Raw genomic sequence first — 23,813 nt, forward strand, 5'->3', positions numbered from 1 at the left:
CCCCGGAAATGGGGAGTGGGTCCACCCAAGCCGGCGCCCCGCCTTTGCGGGCTGCACTATGCACCAGCCATCTCCCCTACCCCTCTCTGTCGTCCTTCCCAGGTTAATGTGTCCGCCGCCACTAGTGCAGCCGGGAAGCCTGGTCCAGTGATGGAGGTGGAGACATGGATTCGGGTTCCCGACACTCACAGTCTACCCCCAGTCGAGCAGGGACATTCAGGATACCGGTAAAAATGAAGGGGCGTACATACCAAGCCCTGGTGGATTCGGGTTGTAATCAAACCTCGATCCACCATGGCTTGGTTCAGCACGGGCTTTGGGTACAAAACACAAGGTGATGGTGAGGTGTGTGCATGGGGATGATCACAAATACCTGGTAGTGACTACACAGTGTGTGATGTGTGACGCGATGGCTGGGGAGGCGGAGCCGGGGCCGTCCGCGTCTGCTCAGCATCAGAATGACGCGAGGGGGAATCCTCCGACATTCCTGTCCTTAGGGAATTCCCGGAGGAGAACTTCCCTCTAGAGCAGTCGCGTGACGAAAACCTTAGGCATGCCTTTGACCAAGTGAGAGTAATCGATGGCCAGCAGCTCCAGCCTGATGTCGCCCTCACATATCCGTATTTTTCAATTATTAGGGACCGTTGTATCAAGTGACACAGGACACTCAAACCCATGAAAATACAACCCAGTTATTAGTCCCGAGGAGCCATCGGGAAACACTTTTCCAGGCGGCTCACCACAATCCTATGGCGGGTCACTTAGGGCAAGAAAGAACACTACATCATTTAATGGCCTGCTTTTATTGGCCGGGCATTCACAGGGATGTATGCAGATGGTGTGCGGTATGCCGTGAATGTCAGCTGGTGAATCCACCGGCCACCACAAGAGCTCCATTGCGCCCATTACCGTTAATCGAGATCCCCTTCGAAAGAATTGGTATGGACCTTGTCGGGCCATTAGAATGGTCAGCACGCAGGTATCGGTTTGTATTAGTCCTCGTGGATTATGCAACGCGATATCCGGAAGCAGTGCCTTTACGCAACATCTCAGCACGCAGTGTTGTGGAGGCACTCTTCAATCCTGGGTGGCGATTCCGAAAGAAATCCTCACCGACCAAGGCACAATGTTTATGTCACGAACACTACGCAAACTTTATGAATTGCTGGGGATTAAATCAATTCACACCACCATTTATCACCCACAAACTGACGGGCTGGTGGAACGATTTAATCACACCCTAAAAAACATGTTTCGTAAGTTTGTACACGAGGACACTAGAAATTGGGACAAATGGCTGGACCCCCTATTATTTGCAGTCAGGGAGGTCCTGCAAGCCTCCACGGGGTTTCCCCCTTCGAGCTCCTGTATGGACGCCGGCCCCGCGGGGTCCTTGATGTCATACGGGAGGTGTGGGAGGAAGGACCTTCCCAGAGCAAAAATGAAATTCAGTACGTCCTTGGTCTTTGAGCAAAGCTACACACACTGGGTCGTTTGTCACAATAGAATTTGCCCCAAGCTCAAGAGACACAAAGCCGGCTGTATAATAGGGGTGCCCAGCTATGGGAATTTGCACCGGCAGACAAAGTACTTGTATTACTCCCCACATTGAGCTCGAAATTACTCACCAAGTGGCAAGGACCCTTTGAGGTTACACGGCGAGTCAGGGATCTCGATTATCAGAATCAGAATCAGAATCAGAATGAGCTTTATTGCCAAATATGCTTACACATACAAGGAATTTGTCTTGGTGACAGGAGCTTCCAGTACACAACAATACAAAAACAGCAACAAGACTTTTAAAAAATAATTAAAATTGAATAAAAAATAGATAAATATTGAAAAGAAAAAAGTATATATATATAGAATACACAATAGATATATATATATATATATATATACACACACACACACACATACATACACATATACATACATATACTCATACACATACACATATACATATATACACACACACACACACACACACACACACACACATATATATATATATATATATATATATATATATATATATATACATACATACACACATACATATACATACATATACACACATACATACACACACATACACATACACATACACGCATACATATACATACATATACACATATACATATATATGAATATATATACATACATATACATACATACATACACATTCGTAATGCAAATCTAAATACAAATCAGTTATGTACAGTGCAAGGGAATGTAATGGCAGAAGAGGTAGGATGTGTTGGATAATATAAAAAGACTAAGCTGTGTATTGCACATTAATTATTGCTCAAAGGGGCAATTTTAACTGTTCATGAGATGGATAGTCTGGGGGAAAAACTGTTCCTGTGCCTGACGGTTCTGGTGCTCAGAGCTCTGAAGTGTCGGCCAGAAGGCAACAGTTCAAAAAGGTAGTGGGCAGGGTGAGTGGAATCCAGAGTGATTTTCCAGCCTTTTTCCTCACTCTGGAAGTGTATAGTTCTTGAAGGGAGGGCAGGGGGCAACCAATAATCCTCTCAGCAGTCCGAACTGTCCTTTGTAGTCTTCTGATGTCTGATTTCGTAGCTGAACCAAACCAGACAGTTACTGAAGTGCAGAGGACAGACTCAATGACTGCTGAGTAGAACTGTATCAGCAGTGCCTGTGGCAGGTTGAACTTCCTCAACTGGCAAAGGAAGTACAACCACTGATGGGCCTTTTTCGCAATGGAGTCAATGTGGGTCTCCCACTTCAGGTCCTGTGAGATGGTAGTGCCCAGGAACCTGAATGACTCCACTGCTGCCACAGTGCTGTTTAGAATGGTGAGAGGGGACAGTGTTGGTGGGTTCCTCCTAAAGTCCACAATCATTTCTACCATTTTGAGCGTGTTCAGCTCAAGGTTGTTTTGACTGCACCAGACAGCCAGCTGTTTAACCTCCCTTCTGTATGCAGACTCATTGTCATCTCGGATGAGGCCGATGACAGTGGTGTCGTCTGCAAACTTCAGGAGCTTGACAGAGGGGTCCTTGGCAATGCAGTCATTGGTGTAGAGGGAGAAGAGTAGTGGGGAGAGCACACATCCCTGGGGGGAACCAGTGCTGATTGTACAGGTGCTGGAAGTGAATTTCCCCTGTCTCACAAGCTGCTGCCTGTCTGTCAGAAAGCTGGTAATCCACTGACAGATATATGTGGGATCAGAGAGTTGGTGTAATTTAGTCCGGAGAATAGCTGGGATGATGGTGTTGAAAGCCGAACTGAAGTCCACAAAAAGGATCCTTGCATATGTCCCTGGTCTGTCCAGTTATTGCAGGATATGATGCAATCCCATGTTGACTGCATCATCCACAGACCTGTTTGCTCGATAAGCAAATTGAAGGGGATATAGAAAGGGTCCAGTGATGTCCTTCAGGTGGGCCAACACCAGTCTCTCAATTGACTTCATGACCACAGACGTCAGGGCGACAGGTCTGTAGTCATTAAGTCCTGTGATTTTTGGTTTCTTTGGGATGGGGATGATAGTGGAATGTTTGAAGCAGCATGGGACCTCATACATCACCATATTGAGACCCCACCGGGAGTGGTAGTGCGTAGTCGACCATACCGCGTACACGAACACAAGAAAAAGGTGATTCGGGATGAATTAGTGGCAATGCTCGAGATGGGGGTAATAGAAGAATCGCACAGCGATTGGGCGAGCCCGGTTGTTCTTGTATCTAAGAGTGACGGGTCAGTCCGGTTCTGTGTTGATTACCGGAAATTCAGCGCAATGTCTAAAATTGTCAATGCCCGAATTGACGAACTGTTCGATTGATTGGGTGCGGCTCAATTTTATTTGACACTGGATTTAACTAAGGGATATTGGCAGATCCCCTTAACTCCATTATCCCAAGAAAAAATGGCCTTTTCCACACCGTTCGGATTACACCAATTCGTCACTCTTCCGTTCGGTTTGTTCGGGGCTCCCACCACATTCCAGTGCCTCATTGATAAATCCTCCAGCCACACGCTGCGTATGCTGCTGCCTACTTAGATGATATCATTATATAATGATTGGTAGAGGCATATGCAGCATCTGAGAGCCGTCCTGAGGTTGCTGAGGTGGGGGGGGGGGCTCATGGCAAACCCGAAAAAGTGCGCAATTGGGTAGGTGAATGTACGGTATCTGGGATTCCACTTGGGTCATAGGCAGGTATGTTCCCAAATTGATTAGACCACAGCGATAGCGGTCTACCCATGTCCCAAGTCCAAAAAGGAGGTGAGACAGTTCATGGGGCTGGCTGGCTATTACAGAAGGTTTGTTCCTAATTTTTCTGATGTCACCAGCCCCTTGACTGATCTCACTAAAAAGGGGGCACCAGATCCAGTCCAGTGGACAGAGGTGTGCCAACAGGCATTCATGAGAGTGAAAACTGCACTCTGTGGTGGGCCACTTTTACATGCTCCTAACTTCTCTCTCCCCTTTATTTTACAGACAGATACATCAGAGAGGGGGTTGGGGGCCATGCTCTTGCAGGAGGTGGAGGGTGTGGAGCGCCCCGTGCTGTACATTAGTTGTAAGCTCTCTTTGAGAGAGACTAAGTACAGCACCATCGAGAAAGAGTGTCTTGCCATCAAGTGGGTGGTCCTAACCCTCCGCTACTACCTGCTGGGGCGGGCCTTCGTCCTCCACTCGGATCACGCCCCGCTCCAGTGGCTCCACCGCATGAAGGATACCAATGCACGGATCACTCATTGGTACTTGGCACTTCAGCCCTTCAAATTTAAGGTGGTCCACAGGCCGGGGCCACAGATGGTTGTGGCTGATTTCCTCTCCAGGAATGGGGGGGAGTTAGAAGGCCGGATGTTGCCCGGGCCTGAGTCGGGCGGTGGGGATATGTGGAGCGGGACGAGGTCCTGTGTCTGTCACTGGGGAGAGAGGAAGCAGTTAGGGCCATCACCTGGTGATTAATGATGCGTAACACCTGTTTCTCATTACAGTGACGACAGAGATGGGCTTGAAAAGGCCGCTGAGAACACCAGTGAGATAGAGAGAGTCCCAGTCACACAGACCTGCTAGATCGTGAAGCTAAACGCTGCAAAGCTGTTAACCTAAATTATTTACGAGTTTATGTTGCTTCTTATGACTAAAGCTAGAGTAGATACCTAGTTGGGAAGCTGAAGAGTAAATGCACTGCTGTGAAGCTGAAAAGCCAAAGACTGTTTGTTAGACTGGGAAACCATTAAAGCTTGATTTACTTGGACTGCCACCCCGCTTCCCACTTCCTTATTGTTGATACTTCTACAAGTATATTAGGGATGGGCACAAGCACATGTGGCAGCAATGATCGATCATGAAAACAATGATCGATGGTGATCATGCATGATGTGACTTTTCACTTCACTTTCACTTTGAAATCCAGTGACACTTACCTGACAACTAAACACAAACGTATCAAGGGAGCTTATTTTTAATTTTGAGATTGATTACGTTGTGATTTTGAGTGGTACATTGATTGTCAGAGATGTCTCATAGCAACCAAACTGATATATGACGCTGCAATGCTATCGTTATGATATCAAAAGAGAGTGTAATTACACAAAAAAAGAAACCTCAAATGAAGAAGCCTCAGTGCTAGCTTTAACGATTAGCACTGCATCACCCACCACGTGGTTTCAAGAGGAGATGGAAAGAGGCTTCTCGAATTTACAAGACATGATAGATGGCCATCTGTGTGAAATACGAGATTCTGTGGACAAAATACACAATGATCTCCAGGAAACAAGACAAAAACTGACAGAACTTGTATCATGCCAAGACGATTTTGAAAGAGCCATCACGGATGTTCGTGAAGATGTCACAGAGGTCAAAAAATGCACAGAAAATGAAATAAACACCCTGAGAGACAAGATTGATGATCTCGACAACCATTCTAGAAGGAATAATCTATGTCTTGTCGGCTTTCCTGAGGGGGTGGAGGGGAGAAACGTGATCTCTTTTGTAGAAGAATGGCTTCCTAAAATCCTCGGCCTGGACCAAGAATGCCCTTTTGAAATTGAGTGAGCTCATCGTACGCTTCGCAGTCGGTCTTCAGAGCTTGATAAACCCTGGGCTATAGTGATCAAGTTGCTCCGTTATAGAGACACTGTCACTATAATCGAGACTGCACGGGAGAAAAAAGATCTCACTTACGGTAACTCCAAGATCATGATCTTCCGGGACATGTCTATAGCCCTTTATAAAAAGAAGCAAGCCTTCACTTCCCTCAGGAAACAACTTCGGGACCACAAAATTTTGTACAGTATGGTATACCCGGCAACACTACGGATTGACCTCCCTGAAGGCTCAAGATATTTCGGCTTAAAGGATACAGCTGAAGCATACTTGAAATCTCATCATCCGTCCCTTCTGTCTTCAGTGGGTTAACGAGAAACTGTAGGTAATGTCACTTGATTTGTAATACTTTATTTGTTTACTCGGATGGAATGTGCCAGAACTGTTCACTATGTTTGTATCACTTTCCACGTTTGACTTCTGGATGGTGTAGTTTGCATTGCTGTTTCTACTGACTGGGGGTTGCTCAGCTTGAAGGTGCACACTTTATAATGTATGCAACGTTACGTGAGTTACTTAAGTCAGGTATGTTCATTGGGAAGGGGGGTGCCTTATTTGCTGTTTATCTAAAGATTCTTAATATGTTTAAATATTAACATGTTAAAAACTTGGAAATGTATAAATGTCTATCCTGGAATGTAAATGGTATTAATAACACTTTAAAGAGGAAGAAAGTATTATATATATATATATATATATTGTGTTATTGCAGGAAACCCATTTGATTGAGGTAGATCACTGCAAATTATCATGCCAATGGCCTGGACAAGTTTTCTTTTTGTCTTATTATTCTCACTCAAGAGGGGTTGCTATTTTGATAAACAGAAGGGTTCCCTTTAATCTAGAATGGATGGAAAAGGATAATTTGTTTAATTGATAATTTGTATTATCCTAAAGGGACGTATTGCCTCTTAGACAGCCACAATAGTGAATATTTATGCCCCCAATCAGGATATCCCTTAATTCTTTCACAATTTACATTTTAAGTTACCATTACCTTGCACAATTATGGGGGGTGATTTTAATCTGGTGATGGATCCAGCAGATCATCTATGAAACCTTTTACTTTGACTGCATCGGCAAAAGTGGTGAAACATATGATAGCGGAGTTGGATATGATTGATATATGGAAGGATTTACATGGGACTCAGCAGGAGTTTTCATTTTATTCTCAACCCCATAATAGTTTTTCGAGAATCTATATTTTCCTTCTACATAAACGACAAGAATACCTAGTTGATTCATGTGAATATCTCCCGTGAACTCTATCTGATCATTCCCCATTAGTCCTTACAATTGCCTCACCTAAGGTTAAACCCAGTACAAGGCGATGGAGATTCAGTAATGCTCTCCTTAATGACTCTGAATGCGTGAAGTTGCTGGATATTAATATTGATAACTTTATGACCTTCAATGCTGGCTCAGCTTCTCCAGCAGCAATATGGGAGGTGGTTAATTATTGCCTACTCAGCTAGTAAAAAGACGAAATACCAAAGACAATTAGACTCACTTTCTAAGGATATTAAAAAACTGGAGAGGCAGTGCTCTCTGGGTGGAGGAGACAATGCTTTCCAGAAGCTATGCTCAGTACAACTAGAGTATGATATGCTCTGTACTAGGGAGGCTGAGTATGTTGTCCTTAGATCTAAACAATGGTATTATGAATATGGGGACAAAATAGGGAAACTACTGGCTTGACAGATCCATAAGGAAAAGTTAATACAATCAATTAATACAATCCGACGATCAGATAACACTGTTATCAAAAATACAGAACTTATTAACCAAGAATTTATGCAATTTTACAAGTCATTATATACGTCTCAAGGCACTGATATGGCAAAGACACAGGATTTTTTTTAATAGATTAGAGATACCAACACTCTCTGATGAGGATAGGGAAGACCTAGAGAGAGACATCTCTGAGATTGAAATACAGGAGGCTGTCTCCTGCCTTTCTGCTGGCAAGTTGCCTGGTGTGGACGGATTCTCTATGGATTTCTTTAAAGCCTTTCTAGCTAAACTGATTGACCCACTAAAAAATATGTATATTCACGCTATAGAACAGCAACAGCTGCCTGGCACTCTGGAGCAAGCTATGATAGCACTTCTCCCTAAACCGGGTAAAGACCCCAATCTGTGTGGCTCTTATAGTCCGATTTCATTACTTAATTCAGACTATAAAATATTTGCTAAAATTATTGCACGAAGGTTAGAAAAATTGATTCTGCATTTGGTACATACGGACCAGATTGGCTTTATTCAGAATCATTCACTATATGATAATGTACGAAGATTTCTGAATATTATATTCTCTGCCTCTCAGGTGGAATATCTTGTGATAGCCATCTCTCTGGATGCAGAGAAGGCTTTTGATCGAGTTGAATGGTCCTACCTCTTTTCGGTCCTGCAGAAAATGAAGTTTGGACCTAAATTTCTAAACAGCATCAAGATGCTCTATAATCAACAACTACCTGATTTTTTTATTTTTTTTTATTGTGCAGCCCAATTAAGAATTGTTTGGTTTTGGCAAATAAACCAAATCTCTCCCCCTGCTTGGCGACAAATAGAATCAGCACACGTCCAAGGAATAGATCTTGCTGCGATTCCATTTCTCTCTATAAAACCTATAAAGCAATTAACATCAAACCCACTGTTCACTGGAACATGTAAACTCTGGGCAGATATTAGGAAGAAGATAGGTTGCAAACAGATGTTGTTTAGATCCTCGGCCTTTCATTATAATCCTGAACTGCCACAGGCTCTTAAGGATGGAATAACCCAACAATGGTACAAGGGTGGTATTTGAACATTTGGTGAGCTCTATGAAGGAGATACACTCTTATCTTTTAACCAACTACAGTTGAAATTTTTGATACCCTCTAAGTATTTCTTCAAGTTTTTGCAAATTCTGCATTATATTCTCGCTAAGCAAGGTGGTCACTCATTAAATATTCCTTTCACTCCACTAGAAGATATTCTGAGGGATAAAAAAAAAGATTTTAAAGGTTTTGTTTCATTCACATACAAAAGATTGTCCCAATTAACTACTGACGATATCTGTGGTGCTAAATCCAAATGGATTTAGTAACGAGCTCCCATTTAGTAACGAGCACTGGGAAACAATATGTAAGAATGCCCAGACCCTATCGTTTAATAGTCGCCACAAGCTGATTCAATTTAATGTTATACATAGAGTGTATTATACCCAGAGAGGCTGCATATTTTTAAAAGTAGCTACTCAGAGCTTTGTCCCAGATGTAAAATAGAAATAGGAAACCTTCTACATATGCTGTAGGCATGTCTGGAATTGGATGAATACTGGAAAGGGATTAAGGAGACTGTTATCAGTGTTGCCATATTGATGTCCCTTGTGAGCCTCGGATCTTCCTTTTAGGTGATATGACAGTTCTTAAGGAACAGACAGGCATTAATTTCAGATTCTTAATGATGGCTTTCTAAGAGTATAACTTTAAAATGGAAGGATTCTAATCCTCCCACTACTTGTATATGGATAAAAGAAATACTCTCTTATGTGCCCATGGAAAAAATAACGTTTAACTTGAAGAAAAGACGAGACTTATTTATAAAGTATTGGGGTGAATTCCTGTCATATGTGTGTATTGTAATGGTACAAACTATATGAATGTTTTCATTTTTCATTATTTATTCTATGCTGTAAGATTAATGTTTATATTTGGTACTGTAAGACTGTAATTGTATTTTAATGCTGTATTGCTAATGGGAAAACCAATAAAAAGAGTGTATTAAAAAAAAAAAAAAAAAAAAAAAAAGAACTTTGACTCGTTAATGGATATTATTTAATAAAAGTGAATGTTTGTCATTCACTGTAAACCTCCCTTCCCTACGTGACGTAACACACACCTGAATCTCAACGAAGATTTGAAGACTTGAAGATTTCCGCACGAGTTTCCAGTTAGATGTCCGATGTAAAGTGTCATTCTGTTGCACTTTCCCCAGTTGAAAGGTGGAAATTCAGATTCTTCAAGTTGAATGGAACACTTCATTAATCATCACAGCAACAACAATACTGAGCATCGCGGACACACTCACTCACACACACACACACACACACAATTACACACACACACACCAGGCTTGTGGCAGTGAACTCAATGTGCTGAAGCAGCGCATATACAGCAGGCAAGGGTTTCAAACAGTTAGACAGAGCGCAGCTAAATGGAACAGAATGCAGCGTCTTCAAAACTGAACTTCAACTTAACACGCATATTAAAAACGCGATAATATGGTGTGTTCTGTTATATGAAAATAGACGGTTTAGACAGTTACTAAAAAAACTGGTGCGTGCTTACTAAGATTACTACGGTAACCTGAAGGAAGAACAGACAGATGTGCATTGGGCACATTCTTTCATTGAGTTGGGCAGCGAATCTTCACATAATGACAAAATATGATGCATTATATTTTGATGTACATTTTGTAACATGTTTTTTTTTTTTTTTTTATAATAGCCTATAATAATGAATAGATGATACACTGGAACAACAAGATGCAATGCAGCAGCCATAGATGATTTTCAGATATATTATTATATATACAGTTATGAACATGTAATTGCCCCTTGAGTAATTAGTCCGAGTACTCGAGTAGACAAAATGACCAAAATGCCCATCCCTAATACATATATATATATATATATATATATATATATATATATATATATATATATATATATATACAGTATATATACTATGTATATTTTGCATCAGAATTCTGTTCAATTCTGTGTTTATTTTGCAAAAAATAACGTCTGACTGCTCATTATCCCACTAATTACAAGACTACTTGCCAAATAAATTAATAAATGAACATGAAACATTGCTTTGAGTTGAAATATTTTATTAGCTTACTTGTAGAAACCACAGAGTGATAGGAGAAATAGGAAAGATGATTCACAATTCCCAGATGGGTTCAGAAATATCAGACCACTAGAGAGCCGTGTAAACCTTAAAGTTGATGTGTGTAATTTCTGTGCCCCTAGTGCCACTGTAAGGAATTGCAAAAATAAACATTGTTCCCAAACAACCTTCAGATTTTTAATTTTTTATGGAATGGTATGCAGAAAATGTTAGTCCATGACAACCGTGATGTGACATCTCAACTCTATCTTTGGAGGGTGGTGTTTTGGAATGATGGGGCGTGTCTAATTCAACAGCTCAGTCTCGTGGAAGTTTCAGAACGGATAAAATCACTTACAACTCTTAAAATCACTTAGAATGTGAAGCTTTCCAGATGAAACTCCCGTTTGTAATCTGGGTGGTTGAGTCAGTGTTGTTGTGTCAGGCTGGACAAGGTTTTAAATACAATTTTATAGCACAACAGAGACACAGTGTTTAGAGTTTTTGAAAAAATGAGTCTACGATTGGCTTATAGTTGTCTGCATATTATGTTGGTATAGGAGAAAGGATTTAAACACTGAAAAAGTTACACTTCAGCTTCTATAAATTAACCTTATTACTTTTGGTGCTAGTTTTGTAGGCTATGACTGTGTTAATTGTTCCCTCACAATCTACCAATGACCGTTAATAACTGATATTGTAAATTCAATGTCTTCTTTTGTCCATCTGTTCCCAAGGATGCAGCTATAAATGTGGAGGTCACAGTTTACACTAATGCTGTTCTTCTTACACAATTTCTGTAAAATGCTGAATCTTTCCTTGGGGAAATTTAGGAACTTTTTCATATTTGTAAGAGAAAGAGAAACTGACTGACTGAATTGTATATTATTAATAGGTTTTATTTATATTTTTGAATACATTTCTTTCAGAAACTCACTCATGAAACTACAATATCTCTGTCTCTCTCTTTTTTGCATGGCTGTTTCCTCTTGGTTGCTGACTGCACATCTTTATAATGAGACTGGGCTACTGCCTGTGAATGTGCTTGTGTCTAGAATTTCTGACCACAGAAAAAAAGAAAAACTCATTTTTTTTCACAGAGTTACACAAACTTACCACTGGCCTTACACTTAAACAGCAATGTGGTGAAAGAGTACTGAAGTAAAAGATGCATTAAATTAATCACAAATACTGCCCAAAACATTAGTAATGTTGTAAATCATTATTATACTGTTTTACATAATATATTACATTATACTGTTTACATTTTATAATATACTGTAATATGTGTTATTGTTTATTTTTAAAATAATTTTTGGATGACCAAGCCCCATTTTCAGCAGTCATTATTAAAATGCTGTCACCTAATACTGAAGAAATCATTCAAATATGTTAATTTGGTACTCATTATGTTTTTCTTATTATTAGAACAGTTGAAAGTTGCTGAGGTTTTGTGCACACTTACATTTCTTCCAAATAGCTTGACACTTGCAAATAACATTTTGGTCTAAAAATGGCCAAAAATAAACTCTCTTTTTTTTTTTTTCTGAAATTCATCATTCTACTGTTTTTAGGGAGGAGATGCCTTTTATCATGCACCACTTATTTGAAAGAATAAATCAAAGTGGATCTAACAAGGACAGAAAGGGAAGTGGACGGCCCAGATTCACAACAACAAGAGGACAATACCAGTGTCTAGTTTGAGAAACAGGCTCCTCACAGGTCCGAAACAGACAGCTTTAATGAACAGTACATGCCAAACACTTGCAATGCTGCAGGTAGAGGATTCCTGGATATACAGTAGGTTTGAAGAATACAGCATTTATTATAAATGTCTACTGTAACTTCATCAATTTAATACAACCTTGGTAACAAGAAAGGATCAATTTCTTTAAAAAGTTTTCAAGTACTGTAGGTAAGTAGGCCACCTATTTATAGTATATACAGTACAGCAATATATAAATAATATTTTATTTAAATGTATTTTTTAATGAATTTAGTATCTCTTAAACGCTTTGCATTACTGTAATTAACTGCTAAGAGAGCTGTAAAGCTACAGTATTTATAACCGTGGCATGCCATACCATACTGACAAGTAGGCATTTTATTTTGTGACAATAAAGTAGATATTGAAAATATTTCTTATACTGTCAAAAAAAGTCATTTTCATTTGTATAGCGCTTTTCAAAACACACATCATTTCAAAGCAGCTTTGCAGAAAATTATGCTTTAACAGAAAATGCTGTAATATAGTAATGTCTTTGAGTCATAAAAGTGCGGTTTAATAAAAAAAAAAAAAAAACATGATTGTAAATTGCGCCTTAAAATAAATAATAGAAAATAATTATATTTATATTTAGACCCCCAGTGAGCAAGCTTAAGGTGACTGTGGCAAGGAACACAAAACTCCAAGATGTTGGTTAATGGGGAAAAATAACCTTGGGGGAAACCAGGCACACTGTGGGGGCCAGTTCCCCTCTGGCTAAACAGCATGAATATTATTAGTTATTTACAGTATGTGTAGTACAAGTCAAGATTTAAAATTAGTAAACTAAGCAAGTGTTAGGGGCCAATGCTTAAACAAAAAGCTTTTGTATTAACTGTAAGATTAATGACTAAAGTCTTAGAATTTACATTCTTAATTAACTGCAGAAGTACAAACAGATGCATTGTCTTTTGTTATTTGGCTGATGAAGGCTGCAGTTAATTTATTATCCATGTATTTCATTTTCAGAGTGTAGTCCATCCTTTGACCAAGGTGATGCAGGTAGAAGTCAGTAAGGTGCACTGCAGTTTGACTATAAGCTTGTGGCAGATTCATTTTTGGTCGAGTCCATCTTAAGTCCAAGTTTCAGGCTGTGTCCTGTGAAGTATCCCATGTCTAACGGTTGGTGCTGGCATCAGTTCATCCTCTGTGAAGTCCATCATAGTAGACTGAAGTGATATCTGACTGGCACAGGCTTCAGTTAGTTATCCTCTGTGAAGTCCATCGTAGTAGACTGAAGTGATATCTGGCTGGCACAGGCTGCAGTTAGTTGTCAAAATGCAGCAACACGTAGTAGTGGGAGTCGGACATCAGACAGGACTGTAGTCAGACATAGGCAGGACCAGAGCTGGATCTGGCAGGCTCCGGTTCCCTCAGGATATGTATCCCGAGGTTAAGACAGGGAAACAAATAGAATAACATTATCATAGATTGCATTCACTTTAAAACGGGGTTATAGAATACAAGAAGTGTTTTAGTTCCGGCAGACCAAACTAATGCAGCGCATTATACCATTCAAAGCTTCGTAAGTAGTTAGAAATATTTGAAAATGAATACGAAATTTAACAGGTAGCCAGTGTAGCGAAGTTAAGATTGGGCTGATATGATCATATTTCTTGTTTCAAGTCAGCATTCTAGCTGCTGCATTTTGAACTAACTGAAGTTCATTTATGGGACCTGCAGGACATCCTCCCAGTAATGCATTACAGTAATCTAGTCTTGAGGTCATGAATGCATTAATTAATTTTTCGGCATTAGAAACAGAGAGCATGTGTCGTAACTTAGCAATATTTCTGAGATGGAAGAATGCTGTTCTACAAACACTGGAAATGTGTTTTTCAAAGGACAGATTGCTATCAAATATAACACCTAAGCTCTTCGCTTTAGGAGACAATGTGACAGTACATCCATCGAGAGTCAAATTGTATTTTAACATCTTATTTTTAGAGGTTTTAGGTCCAATAGTTACTGCCTCTGTTTTGTTGGAATTGAGTAGAAGGAAATTTCTAGCCATTTAATCTTTGATATCATTAATACACTCTGCTAACTTGGAGAATTGTAAAGTTCTGTAGGTTTCGAGGAAATATAAAGTTGGGTATTGTCTGCATAACAGTGAAAACAAATTCCACGGTTCCTGATAATGTCTCCCAGGGGAAGCATATATAAGGAGAAAAGGAGAGGCCCTAAAACTGATCCCTGTGGCACTCCATACTTAACTTTAGTTTAATCTGACAATTCCTCTTTTACTCAGACATAGTGGTAGCGGTCAGATAAAAAGGACCTAAACCAATCTAATGCCTGTCCACAAATGCCAACTTAATTCTCAAGCCTATCCAAGAGAATTTTGTGATCTGTGGTGTCAAAGGCAGCACTAAGATCTAAAAGCACAAGAAGAGAAATGCAGCCTTGATCAGATAAGTGCAAGTCATTTGTAACTTTGATAAGGGCAGTCTCTTTACTATGATGAGGCCTAAATCCTGACTGAAATTCTTCATATATACATGAACATAGCTGGGAGGACACTACCTTTTCTAGTATTTTCAACATAAATGGGAGATTTGAGATCAGTCTATAATTAGCCAACTCTCCAGGATCAAGCTGAGGTTTCTTGATAAACGGTTTAATAACTGCTATCTTACATTTTCTTGGGACATGCCCTAAGGATAATGAGGAGTTAATAATATTAAGAAGAGGTTCTGAGATTACAGGAAACACCTCTTTTAATAGCTTGGTCGGTATTGAATATAACATACACGTTGTTGATTTTGATGTTTTGATAAGTTTGTTTAGCTGTTCCTGTCCTATCACAGCAAAGGATTGTAGTTGCTTGTGGGGAATAATATGAGACACTGTCTTCTGAGCTATTGCAGATGGTTGCATAATTCCATTATTGTTTCTGATGATTTCAATTTTATCATTAAAGAAATTCATAAAGTCAATACTACTGTGCTGAGATGGAATATCTGGTTCAGTCGAAGCTTTATTCCTTACTAATTTATCCACAGTACTGAAGAAACACCTAGGATTATTGTGGTTATTTTCTATGAGTTTGCTAAAATATGCAGACCTGGTAGCTTTTAGACACTTTCTGTAACTAGAGAAACTATCATTCCATGCACCATGAAAGACCTCTAATTTTGTACTCTTCCACTTGTGCTTCATTTTTCAAGCAACTCTCTTGAGAACATGAGTGTGATCATTGTACCATGGTGTGGGGCTTTTCTCTTTAATTTTCTTTAATCGGGGGGGGGGGCTACAACATACAAGAGACGAGGGAATGATCTGAGATGTCATCGCTCTGCGGCAGAATTGCTATATTATCAACATCAATTCCATATGACAGAATTCAATTTAGCATGTGATTATGGCAATGAGCTGATCCTGTCACATTTTGTCTGACTCTTAACAGAGTTCAGAATATTGATAAATGCTAATCCCAGTGTATAATTTTCTTTATCGATGTGAATGTAGAATCAGTCACCAATGATTAAACCTCTATCCACAGTAATTATTAGATCTGACAGAAAATAAGCAAATTCTCTAAGGAAATCAGAATACGGCCCTGGTGGTCTATATACTGTAGCAAGAACAAAAGATGACAGAGTTTAATTTTACTGACGTCACATTAATCATTTTCAGTTCCAAAGAATTGAACTTATATCCTGACCTCTGAGTAACACCAAAAACATCAATGTAAATTGTAGCAACACCCCCTCCTTGACCTTTCAGGTGAGGCTCATGTTTATAACAATAACCTTGGGGAGTAGACTCATTTAAACTAATATATACATCAGGTTTAAGCCAGGTTTCAGTTAAACAGAGCGAATCTAAACTATGATCTGTGTAGGTGCTACTGGTTGTTTAAATCAGTTTTACTATCAGAAATAATCAATAATTAATTGTTATTAATTATGGAATAATCAAATAACAATTAAATAACTAAATAGAATTTAACTCATTAAACTATTCTCCAGAAATAATAAATAATTAATTGTTATTAATTATGGAATAATCAAATAACAATTAAATAACTAAATAGAATTTAACTCATTAAACTATTCTCCAGAAATAATCAATAGTTAATTGTTATTAATTATGGAATAATCAAATAACAATTAAATAACTAAATAGAATTTAACTCATTAAACTATTCTCCAGAAATGATCAATAATTAATTGTTATTAATTATGGAATAATCAAATAACAATTAAATAACTAAATAGTAATTAAATAGAATTTAATTCATTAAACTCTATTCTCGGGGCACCACTCTTTGAAAAGAGAAAAATGATAGCAAGTTACTGATTGAGTCTCATAAAACAAAATCTACCCTGTAGGTTGAGTATCTTAATTGTTAATCAAAATAATCAACAAGGGGAAAAAACTAGTTAAATTATTGGTATACAAATCTAATAGTAATCTAGTTACAGTTAGTTTCTAACACCAATAACATAATAGTACTCTGAGGTAACTTGGGAGTTCTTCACGTGGCAGAGGTTGGCTTCAACACAACATTCAAACAAAAACAAACAGGAGTACTTATTATAATATAACAAGATTTATTATAATCAAACAGTAGTGAACACAGCCAATACTATCCGAATATAATCCAAAAATAAAATCAAGGATATCCTATGCTAACAGTGGAGCTATATGCTAGTGGCATCCACACCCAACTCACCACGTGCCCCACCTAGAACAAACCACATTATAGCGATCACGAGGAGGTTACCCCATGTGACTCTAACCTCCCTAGCAACTGGGCCAATTTGGTTGCTTGGGAGACCTGGCTGGAGTCACTCAGCACACCCTGGGATTCGAACTAGCGAACTCCAGGGGTGGTAGCCAGCGTCTTTACCACTGAGCTACCCAGATATTATGAAAATATGATTTAAAAAATGTTTTTTTTTTTTTTTTTTACATGGTAAATGCGTTTTACTTTATTTGACATTAAAACTGTTTTTCCTGCTGTGATCTCAAGAAAGGGACTAGATGGATTAAGACTGAATGCATTACATTTCAAAAGGTAATAAGTATAGGCTATATTAAGAAGCATTTTGGCAAATTCAGAAATTGATGTGAACACCAAAAAAAAAAAAAAAACATGATTATAAAGAACTGGAAAGGTTTGTGGCATATCTTTTTAAAGGTATTTAAAAATTTTGTTTGAGACAAATAGCTGCAAGTAAACAAGTTATTCCTGCAATTTATTTGTTTGTCAAACTACACTGTGCTATCATGTTAAAGTTGGCATGAAATGAAAATTCATCTATTTTCTAAATGCATGTTATTGATCTTATTGTGAATGATTCATCCATGCATATTTTTTTTTTTTTACCTCGTAATCTTAAATCCAAATTTCATAAATCCTTTCATATCTGAATGAATGGTTCCTTTCCAGAATAAGATGATGAAATATGCATTACAGTATTATAGTTCTTGCCTAGTTGGCAGGGCAGACTGTCTTGTGGAGAAGGGAGAGAAGAGAGTACTTGCCTACACAAGAATAATTCCTGTTACTGTGAAAAGCATTGCACATAATTGTATGTATGGTGCTCCGGTGAGCACCGGCCCATTTCATGAACTGGTTACCATAGTAAAACTTGAAACATTTTGGGATGGCTAATGATGTGAAGTTTGAAAAGCCTTGTTATTCATATTGTTGCACTGCAGTGTCTCCCTTCTTCGTCGGTGCTGTTTTGAATGTTGAGGTTGTCTAGCCGTTTCAATGTTTGAATTCCTCCATAGTACTTTAAAGTACAGCATTCTCTGTATGAATTCAAATGGATCGCATATGTTTTATGGTCTGCGCCGCATTGGAGTGAAGCCTGAGATCACTCGCACTAACCTATCTTTGGAGCACGCTGTTGTGCAAAGATGCGCATGTATAATTTTTTATGTACTTTGTAATTGTGGTGAAAAATAAATGTAGTGAAGTTACATACTTCATTTTTAATCAACTCAAGTAAAAGTACTGCAATGTATTTATTATTTAAATATATATATATATATACAGGTGCATCTCAATAAATTAGAATGTCGTGGAAAAGTTCATTTATTTCAGTAATTCAACTCAAATTGTGAAACTCGTGTATTAAATAAATTCATTGCACACAGACTGAAGTAGTTTAAGTCTTTGGTTCTTTTAATTGTGATGATTTTGGCTCACATTTAACAAAAACCCACCAATTCACTATCTCAAAAAATTAGAATATGGTGACATGCCAATCAGCTAATCAACTCAAAACACCTGCAAAGGTTTTCTGAGCCTTCAAAATGGTCTCTCAATTTGGTTCACTAGGCTACACAATCATGGGGAAGACTGCTGATCTGAAAGTTGTCCAGAAGACAATCATTGACACCCTTCACAAGGAGGGTAAGCCACAAACATTCATTGCCAAAGAAGCTGGCTGTTCACAGAGTGCTGTATCCAAGCATGTTAACAGAAAGTTGAGTGGAAGGAAAAAGTGTGGAAGAAAAAGATGCACAACCAACCGAGAGAACCACAGCCTTATGATTGTCAAGCAAAATCGATTCAAGAATTTGGGTGAACTTCACAAGGAATGGACTGAGGCTGGGGTCAAGGCATCAAGGAATTTGGCTACAGTTGTCGTATTCCTCTTGTTAAGCCACTCCTGAACCACAGACAACGTCAGAGGCGTCTTACCTGGGCTAAGGAGAAGAAGAACTGGACTGTTGCCCAGTGGTCCAAAGTCCTCTTTTCAGATGAGAGCAAGTTTTGTATTTCATTTGGAAACCAAGGTCCTAGAGTCTGGAGGAAGGGTGGAGAAGCTCATAGCCCAAGTTGCTTGAAGTCCAGTGTTAAGTTTCCACAGTCTGTGATGATTTGGGGTGCAATGTCATCTGCTGGTGTTGGTCCATTGTGTTTTTTGAAAACCAAAGTCACTGCACCCGTTTACCAAGAAATTTTGGAGCACTTCATACTTCCTTCTGCTGACCAGCTTTTTAAAGATGCTGATTTCATTTTCCAGCAGGATTTGGCACCTGCCCACACTGCCAAAAGCACCAAAAGTTGGTTAAATGACCATGGTGTTGGTGTGCTTGACTGACCAGTAAACTCACCAGACCTGAACCCCATAGAGAATCTATGGGGTATTGTCAAGAGGAAAATGAGAAACAAGAGACCAAAAAATGCAGATGAGCTGAAGGCCACTGTCAAAGAAACCTGGGCTTCCATACCACCTCAGCAGTGCCACAAACTGATCACCTCCATGCCACGCCGAATTGAGGCAGTAATTAAAGCAAAAGGAGCCCCTACCAGGTATTGAGTACATATACAGTAAATGAACATACTTTCCAGAAGGCCAACAATTCACTAAAAATGTTTTTTTTATTGGTCTTATGATGTATTCTAATTTTTTGAGATAGTGAATTGGTGGGTTTTTGTTAAATGTGAGCCAAAATCATCACAATTAAAAGAACCAAAGACTTAAACTACTTCAGTCTGTGTGCACTGAATTTATTTAATACACGAGTTTCACAATTTGAGTTGAATTACTGAAATAAATGAACTTTTCCATGACATTCTAATTTATTGAGATGCACCTGTATATATATATATATATATATATATATATATAAAGTATAAAAATTTGACAAATGTACTCAAGTACTGTAACGAGAGTAGTTGTAATTTGTTACTTTGCACCTCTGCACTCCTCGGTGTCAAAGATAGCCTGGAGCTAGAACTGACTAAAGTATTTGAATCTGAACTTAATTTGAATTGTAGACATGTGACATTTAACAAAATGTATGATTTTTATGGCGTATTTTATAAATTTGTATTTTAAAATAGCTGATTTTTTGTTTATTAGAGGTGGATTTAGCTGTAAAAATTCAGATTATAGAATTAAAGGTTCACATATTCAGATTAATAAGAAATTCAGAACTCCAAATACAAATGTCTTACATTCAGATCTCAGTAATTCAGATTGTAAACAAACTAGGCCAAAGGTAAAGCAAAACTATATTAATTACTTGAGCCACCCAGTAGTCAGCGTATGTATTTTTAGAAATTAGCATTGGCCAAGATTAAAAAATCTACTGTATAAAACTTTAAATGTATAAAATACACACACACACACACACACACACACACACACACACACACACACACACACACACACACAAAAAACTCATTTAATTTGAATGTCACATGTCTGGAATTCAAATGAAGACGTTTCAGATTCAAATACTTTTGTCAGTATTTTAGCTCCATAGAGAGGACCTACACCGGTGGTTTGCTGCAGGTCCCAGATTTTACATTGGACATCAAATGGCAACCCAGCACAGTAGATTTGTATTAATTTTTACCTTGCATAGTTTTGTTTGTGGTTTCTGAAGATGGAGGCCACATAACCTTCACGTTGACTTTTGCCTAATTAAGCTACGTAGCTGTTTGGACGAATACATTGAACTGATCAAGTTGATTGGACACATGCCTTTTGGTGTCAACAACAAAGTACACGGAAAGGATTTTCTCCCTTGTAAAAATTCATAAGCTTGTTTATTTCTTAACTATGCACAATTACATGGTTATTTGCATTTTTTTTTTTTATTATTTGGTCTCAGCATTTTTTAAAGCAATTTTCATATTAGAACTGTGGCAAGACAGTTACATGAAACCTGTAGGTATGTTATTTTACATAATAAGCAGGTTTGAGGCCTTACATCATTATGACACTTTCCAGCCCTAATAATGTGATATGTTGATGACAAATCTTTAAAAGTATGATAATAATTTAAATAGGCATCTGTTTTGAAAGGTCATATTTTCAGGTTGGCAGGGTCGGTTTACGATTTCTTTTTTTTTTTTTCTTCTTCTTTTTTTGCACTTATTGTTGTCAAAGATGTTTGACTTGGAGCTTTGGGGACATGAAGAAAACCACAATAATGCAATACATTTATTTCAGTTATTTAAAATTGGACTACGGTCCACAACAGTGTGTAACATCATAAATCTTTATTCTCTTTAACAACCCTAAAATCGCAATCGGTGAAATTAAACATTATAAATAGCCTACCAAAACTTGTATTATGGACTTAAAAGGGTTTGAATTGTAGGAATAACCCGAAAACGAGCATTTGTGCAACTGGAATTTCAATCAACCCTCACTGAGGTATATCGTCCTTGTGACAACTAGCCCCGGGCTCAGTTTTGTGGGGGGGAAGCAGCAGCGGCAGCATCAGCGCTGGTGATCAGTCAGATTCGGACTCCATCGGTCTCAGTAAAGTGGGTTCTGGTGCAGACGATGCAAACTGCGGTCCATGATTCCACCGAAAATGGTCGCAGCACACACCGGCTCCAGCCCAACATTATCACACGGGAAGTCGGCATGCTGTTTCCCTCTGCCTCCGCTGAATGGATCCTCTGTCTGGATAAACGGTACGATGATTTTTACCCTCAAGAAACTTAATCCGTCTTTCTGCTTGTTCTCAATCACCTTCAGCAGTCCTTTACACATCAACACCTCTGATTCTCATATTAATACTTTCGTATTCTCATCTCATCTGAACTTTCATTTCATAGAAATGCTAAATGCGATTGTCAGAGAGTGTATGAGTGATGTATACGTTCTCAGTGCTATAGCTTTAAGGTGATATTAGTTGATTCACTGCAGTAGCCTATGTGAATATATTAAATGAATGAAAGTGTATTGTGTATAGTTGGCAAATGGTTGTTTGTCACCTGGAGGAGGTCACCAGTGCTGCAGTGCTTGTGTTACTGCAGACTCATGAAGAGTCACTTTCTGCTTACAAGGGCTTTAATACAGTATACAGAAGAGTTAAAGAATCAGTTTACCACAGAATTAATATTCTTTTATTATTTATTTGCACTAATGTTGTTCCAAATCTGTATGATATTTCTGTGTGACACATAAGAAGTTTAGCAGAATTTCAAGACTGCTCTTTTATACAATTAAAGTGGATGGGGCTGTTGAGTCCTAAAAAGAACAAAAAAGCACCACTTTTGTGCAGTACTCCATGTCTTCTGAAACTATCCAATAGAGCTATTCAGCTTGTAGTCCAAAAACCCAGAAGAGAATTTGCCATGGGTTCCCTCTGGTTTTTCCTATGGGTTTTTATAATGGGGTTTTTGAACTTGTGTGAAAAATAAGGTTAGTGGTACACATTACTTGATGATACGTGGACATTTTGTTCTACAACATAAATTACGTTAAAAAACTCCATTATAAAAACCCATTGGAAAATCCAGAGGGCACCCTTGGTGAATTAGACTTCCGGGTTCGCCTACAAATTGATGTCACAGCTGAACAGCTCTATAGCCTGGTGTCAGGAAAAAAAACAGACATTTAAAGTTGGTGTGTTATTTCTTGGATGTTCAAGTATTTTCTCATATCCCGGCTTAATGCCCTGTTAGACCTTACTGTGCTTTTTACAGTAACATACTGGTAACACCAGATTACAGTAAGATACTGCAATTGATGTGTACAGTATTTCACTGATAACTGTAAATTGTACCTGAGGTATATTACTATTAGAATATTCATTGTACAGTAACTAGCTGTAATTATACATTATTAATGAATTTATATAATTAGTTAGGTATTATTATTACCACTATTATTACTGTTGCCAGTTAATTACTGTAAAAACATGATTACTGCGAGCTACTGCAGTTGCTGTGAACAGTAATTCCCTGATTACTGTAATTGGTACCCGAGGTATATTACTGTAAATATATGAATTGTACCGTAACCAGCTGTAATTATCCTGTACATAATAATAATAAATAATAATAATAATATTTTTATCATTATTATTGTTATTATTCATACTAATATTTTAAAGGGGTCATGTCATGAGGAATCAAATTTTCCTTAATATTTCTGCGTATAAGAGGTCACTGTATGATAAAAACATATTGTAAGTTTCAGAACTCAAAACTTTCTCTCTTGCCCAAAAAGAGCATTTATTGTTTCTACTGTGCAAAAATGACTCATTTTGAAATCAACATAGGAATGGGGCTCATTTGAATAGTCTCCGCCTCCACAAAATATGTAATCTGTGCGGTGAATTCATAGAGAGAGAGGCTGAT

At 38.4% G+C, this 23,813-nt stretch overlaps 1 protein-coding gene across 2 annotated transcripts in view; it reads left to right on the plus strand.

Moving 5' to 3' along the window:
• LOC127446825 (rap guanine nucleotide exchange factor 4-like) overlaps positions 1 to 23,813 on the plus strand; it is a 176,170-nt gene that overhangs the window by 10,289 nt on the left and 142,068 nt on the right. Inside the window, exon 1 of one of the 2 annotated variants that reach the window (XM_051708090.1) lies at positions 21,962 to 22,139. The exons of the other annotated variant lie outside the window; for it this stretch is intronic. Within the exon in view, the coding sequence (XP_051564050.1) occupies positions 22,006 to 22,139 (134 nt within the window). The 5' untranslated portion in view covers positions 21,962 to 22,005. Of the gene's footprint in view, positions 1 to 21,961; positions 22,140 to 23,813 lie in introns of those variants that run through there. 2 annotated transcript variants of the gene reach the window in all.

The sequence above is a fragment of the Myxocyprinus asiaticus genome, chromosome 10, assembly GCF_019703515.2.
Source record: "Myxocyprinus asiaticus isolate MX2 ecotype Aquarium Trade chromosome 10, UBuf_Myxa_2, whole genome shotgun sequence".
NCBI lineage: Eukaryota > Metazoa > Chordata > Actinopteri > Cypriniformes > Catostomidae > Myxocyprinus > Myxocyprinus asiaticus.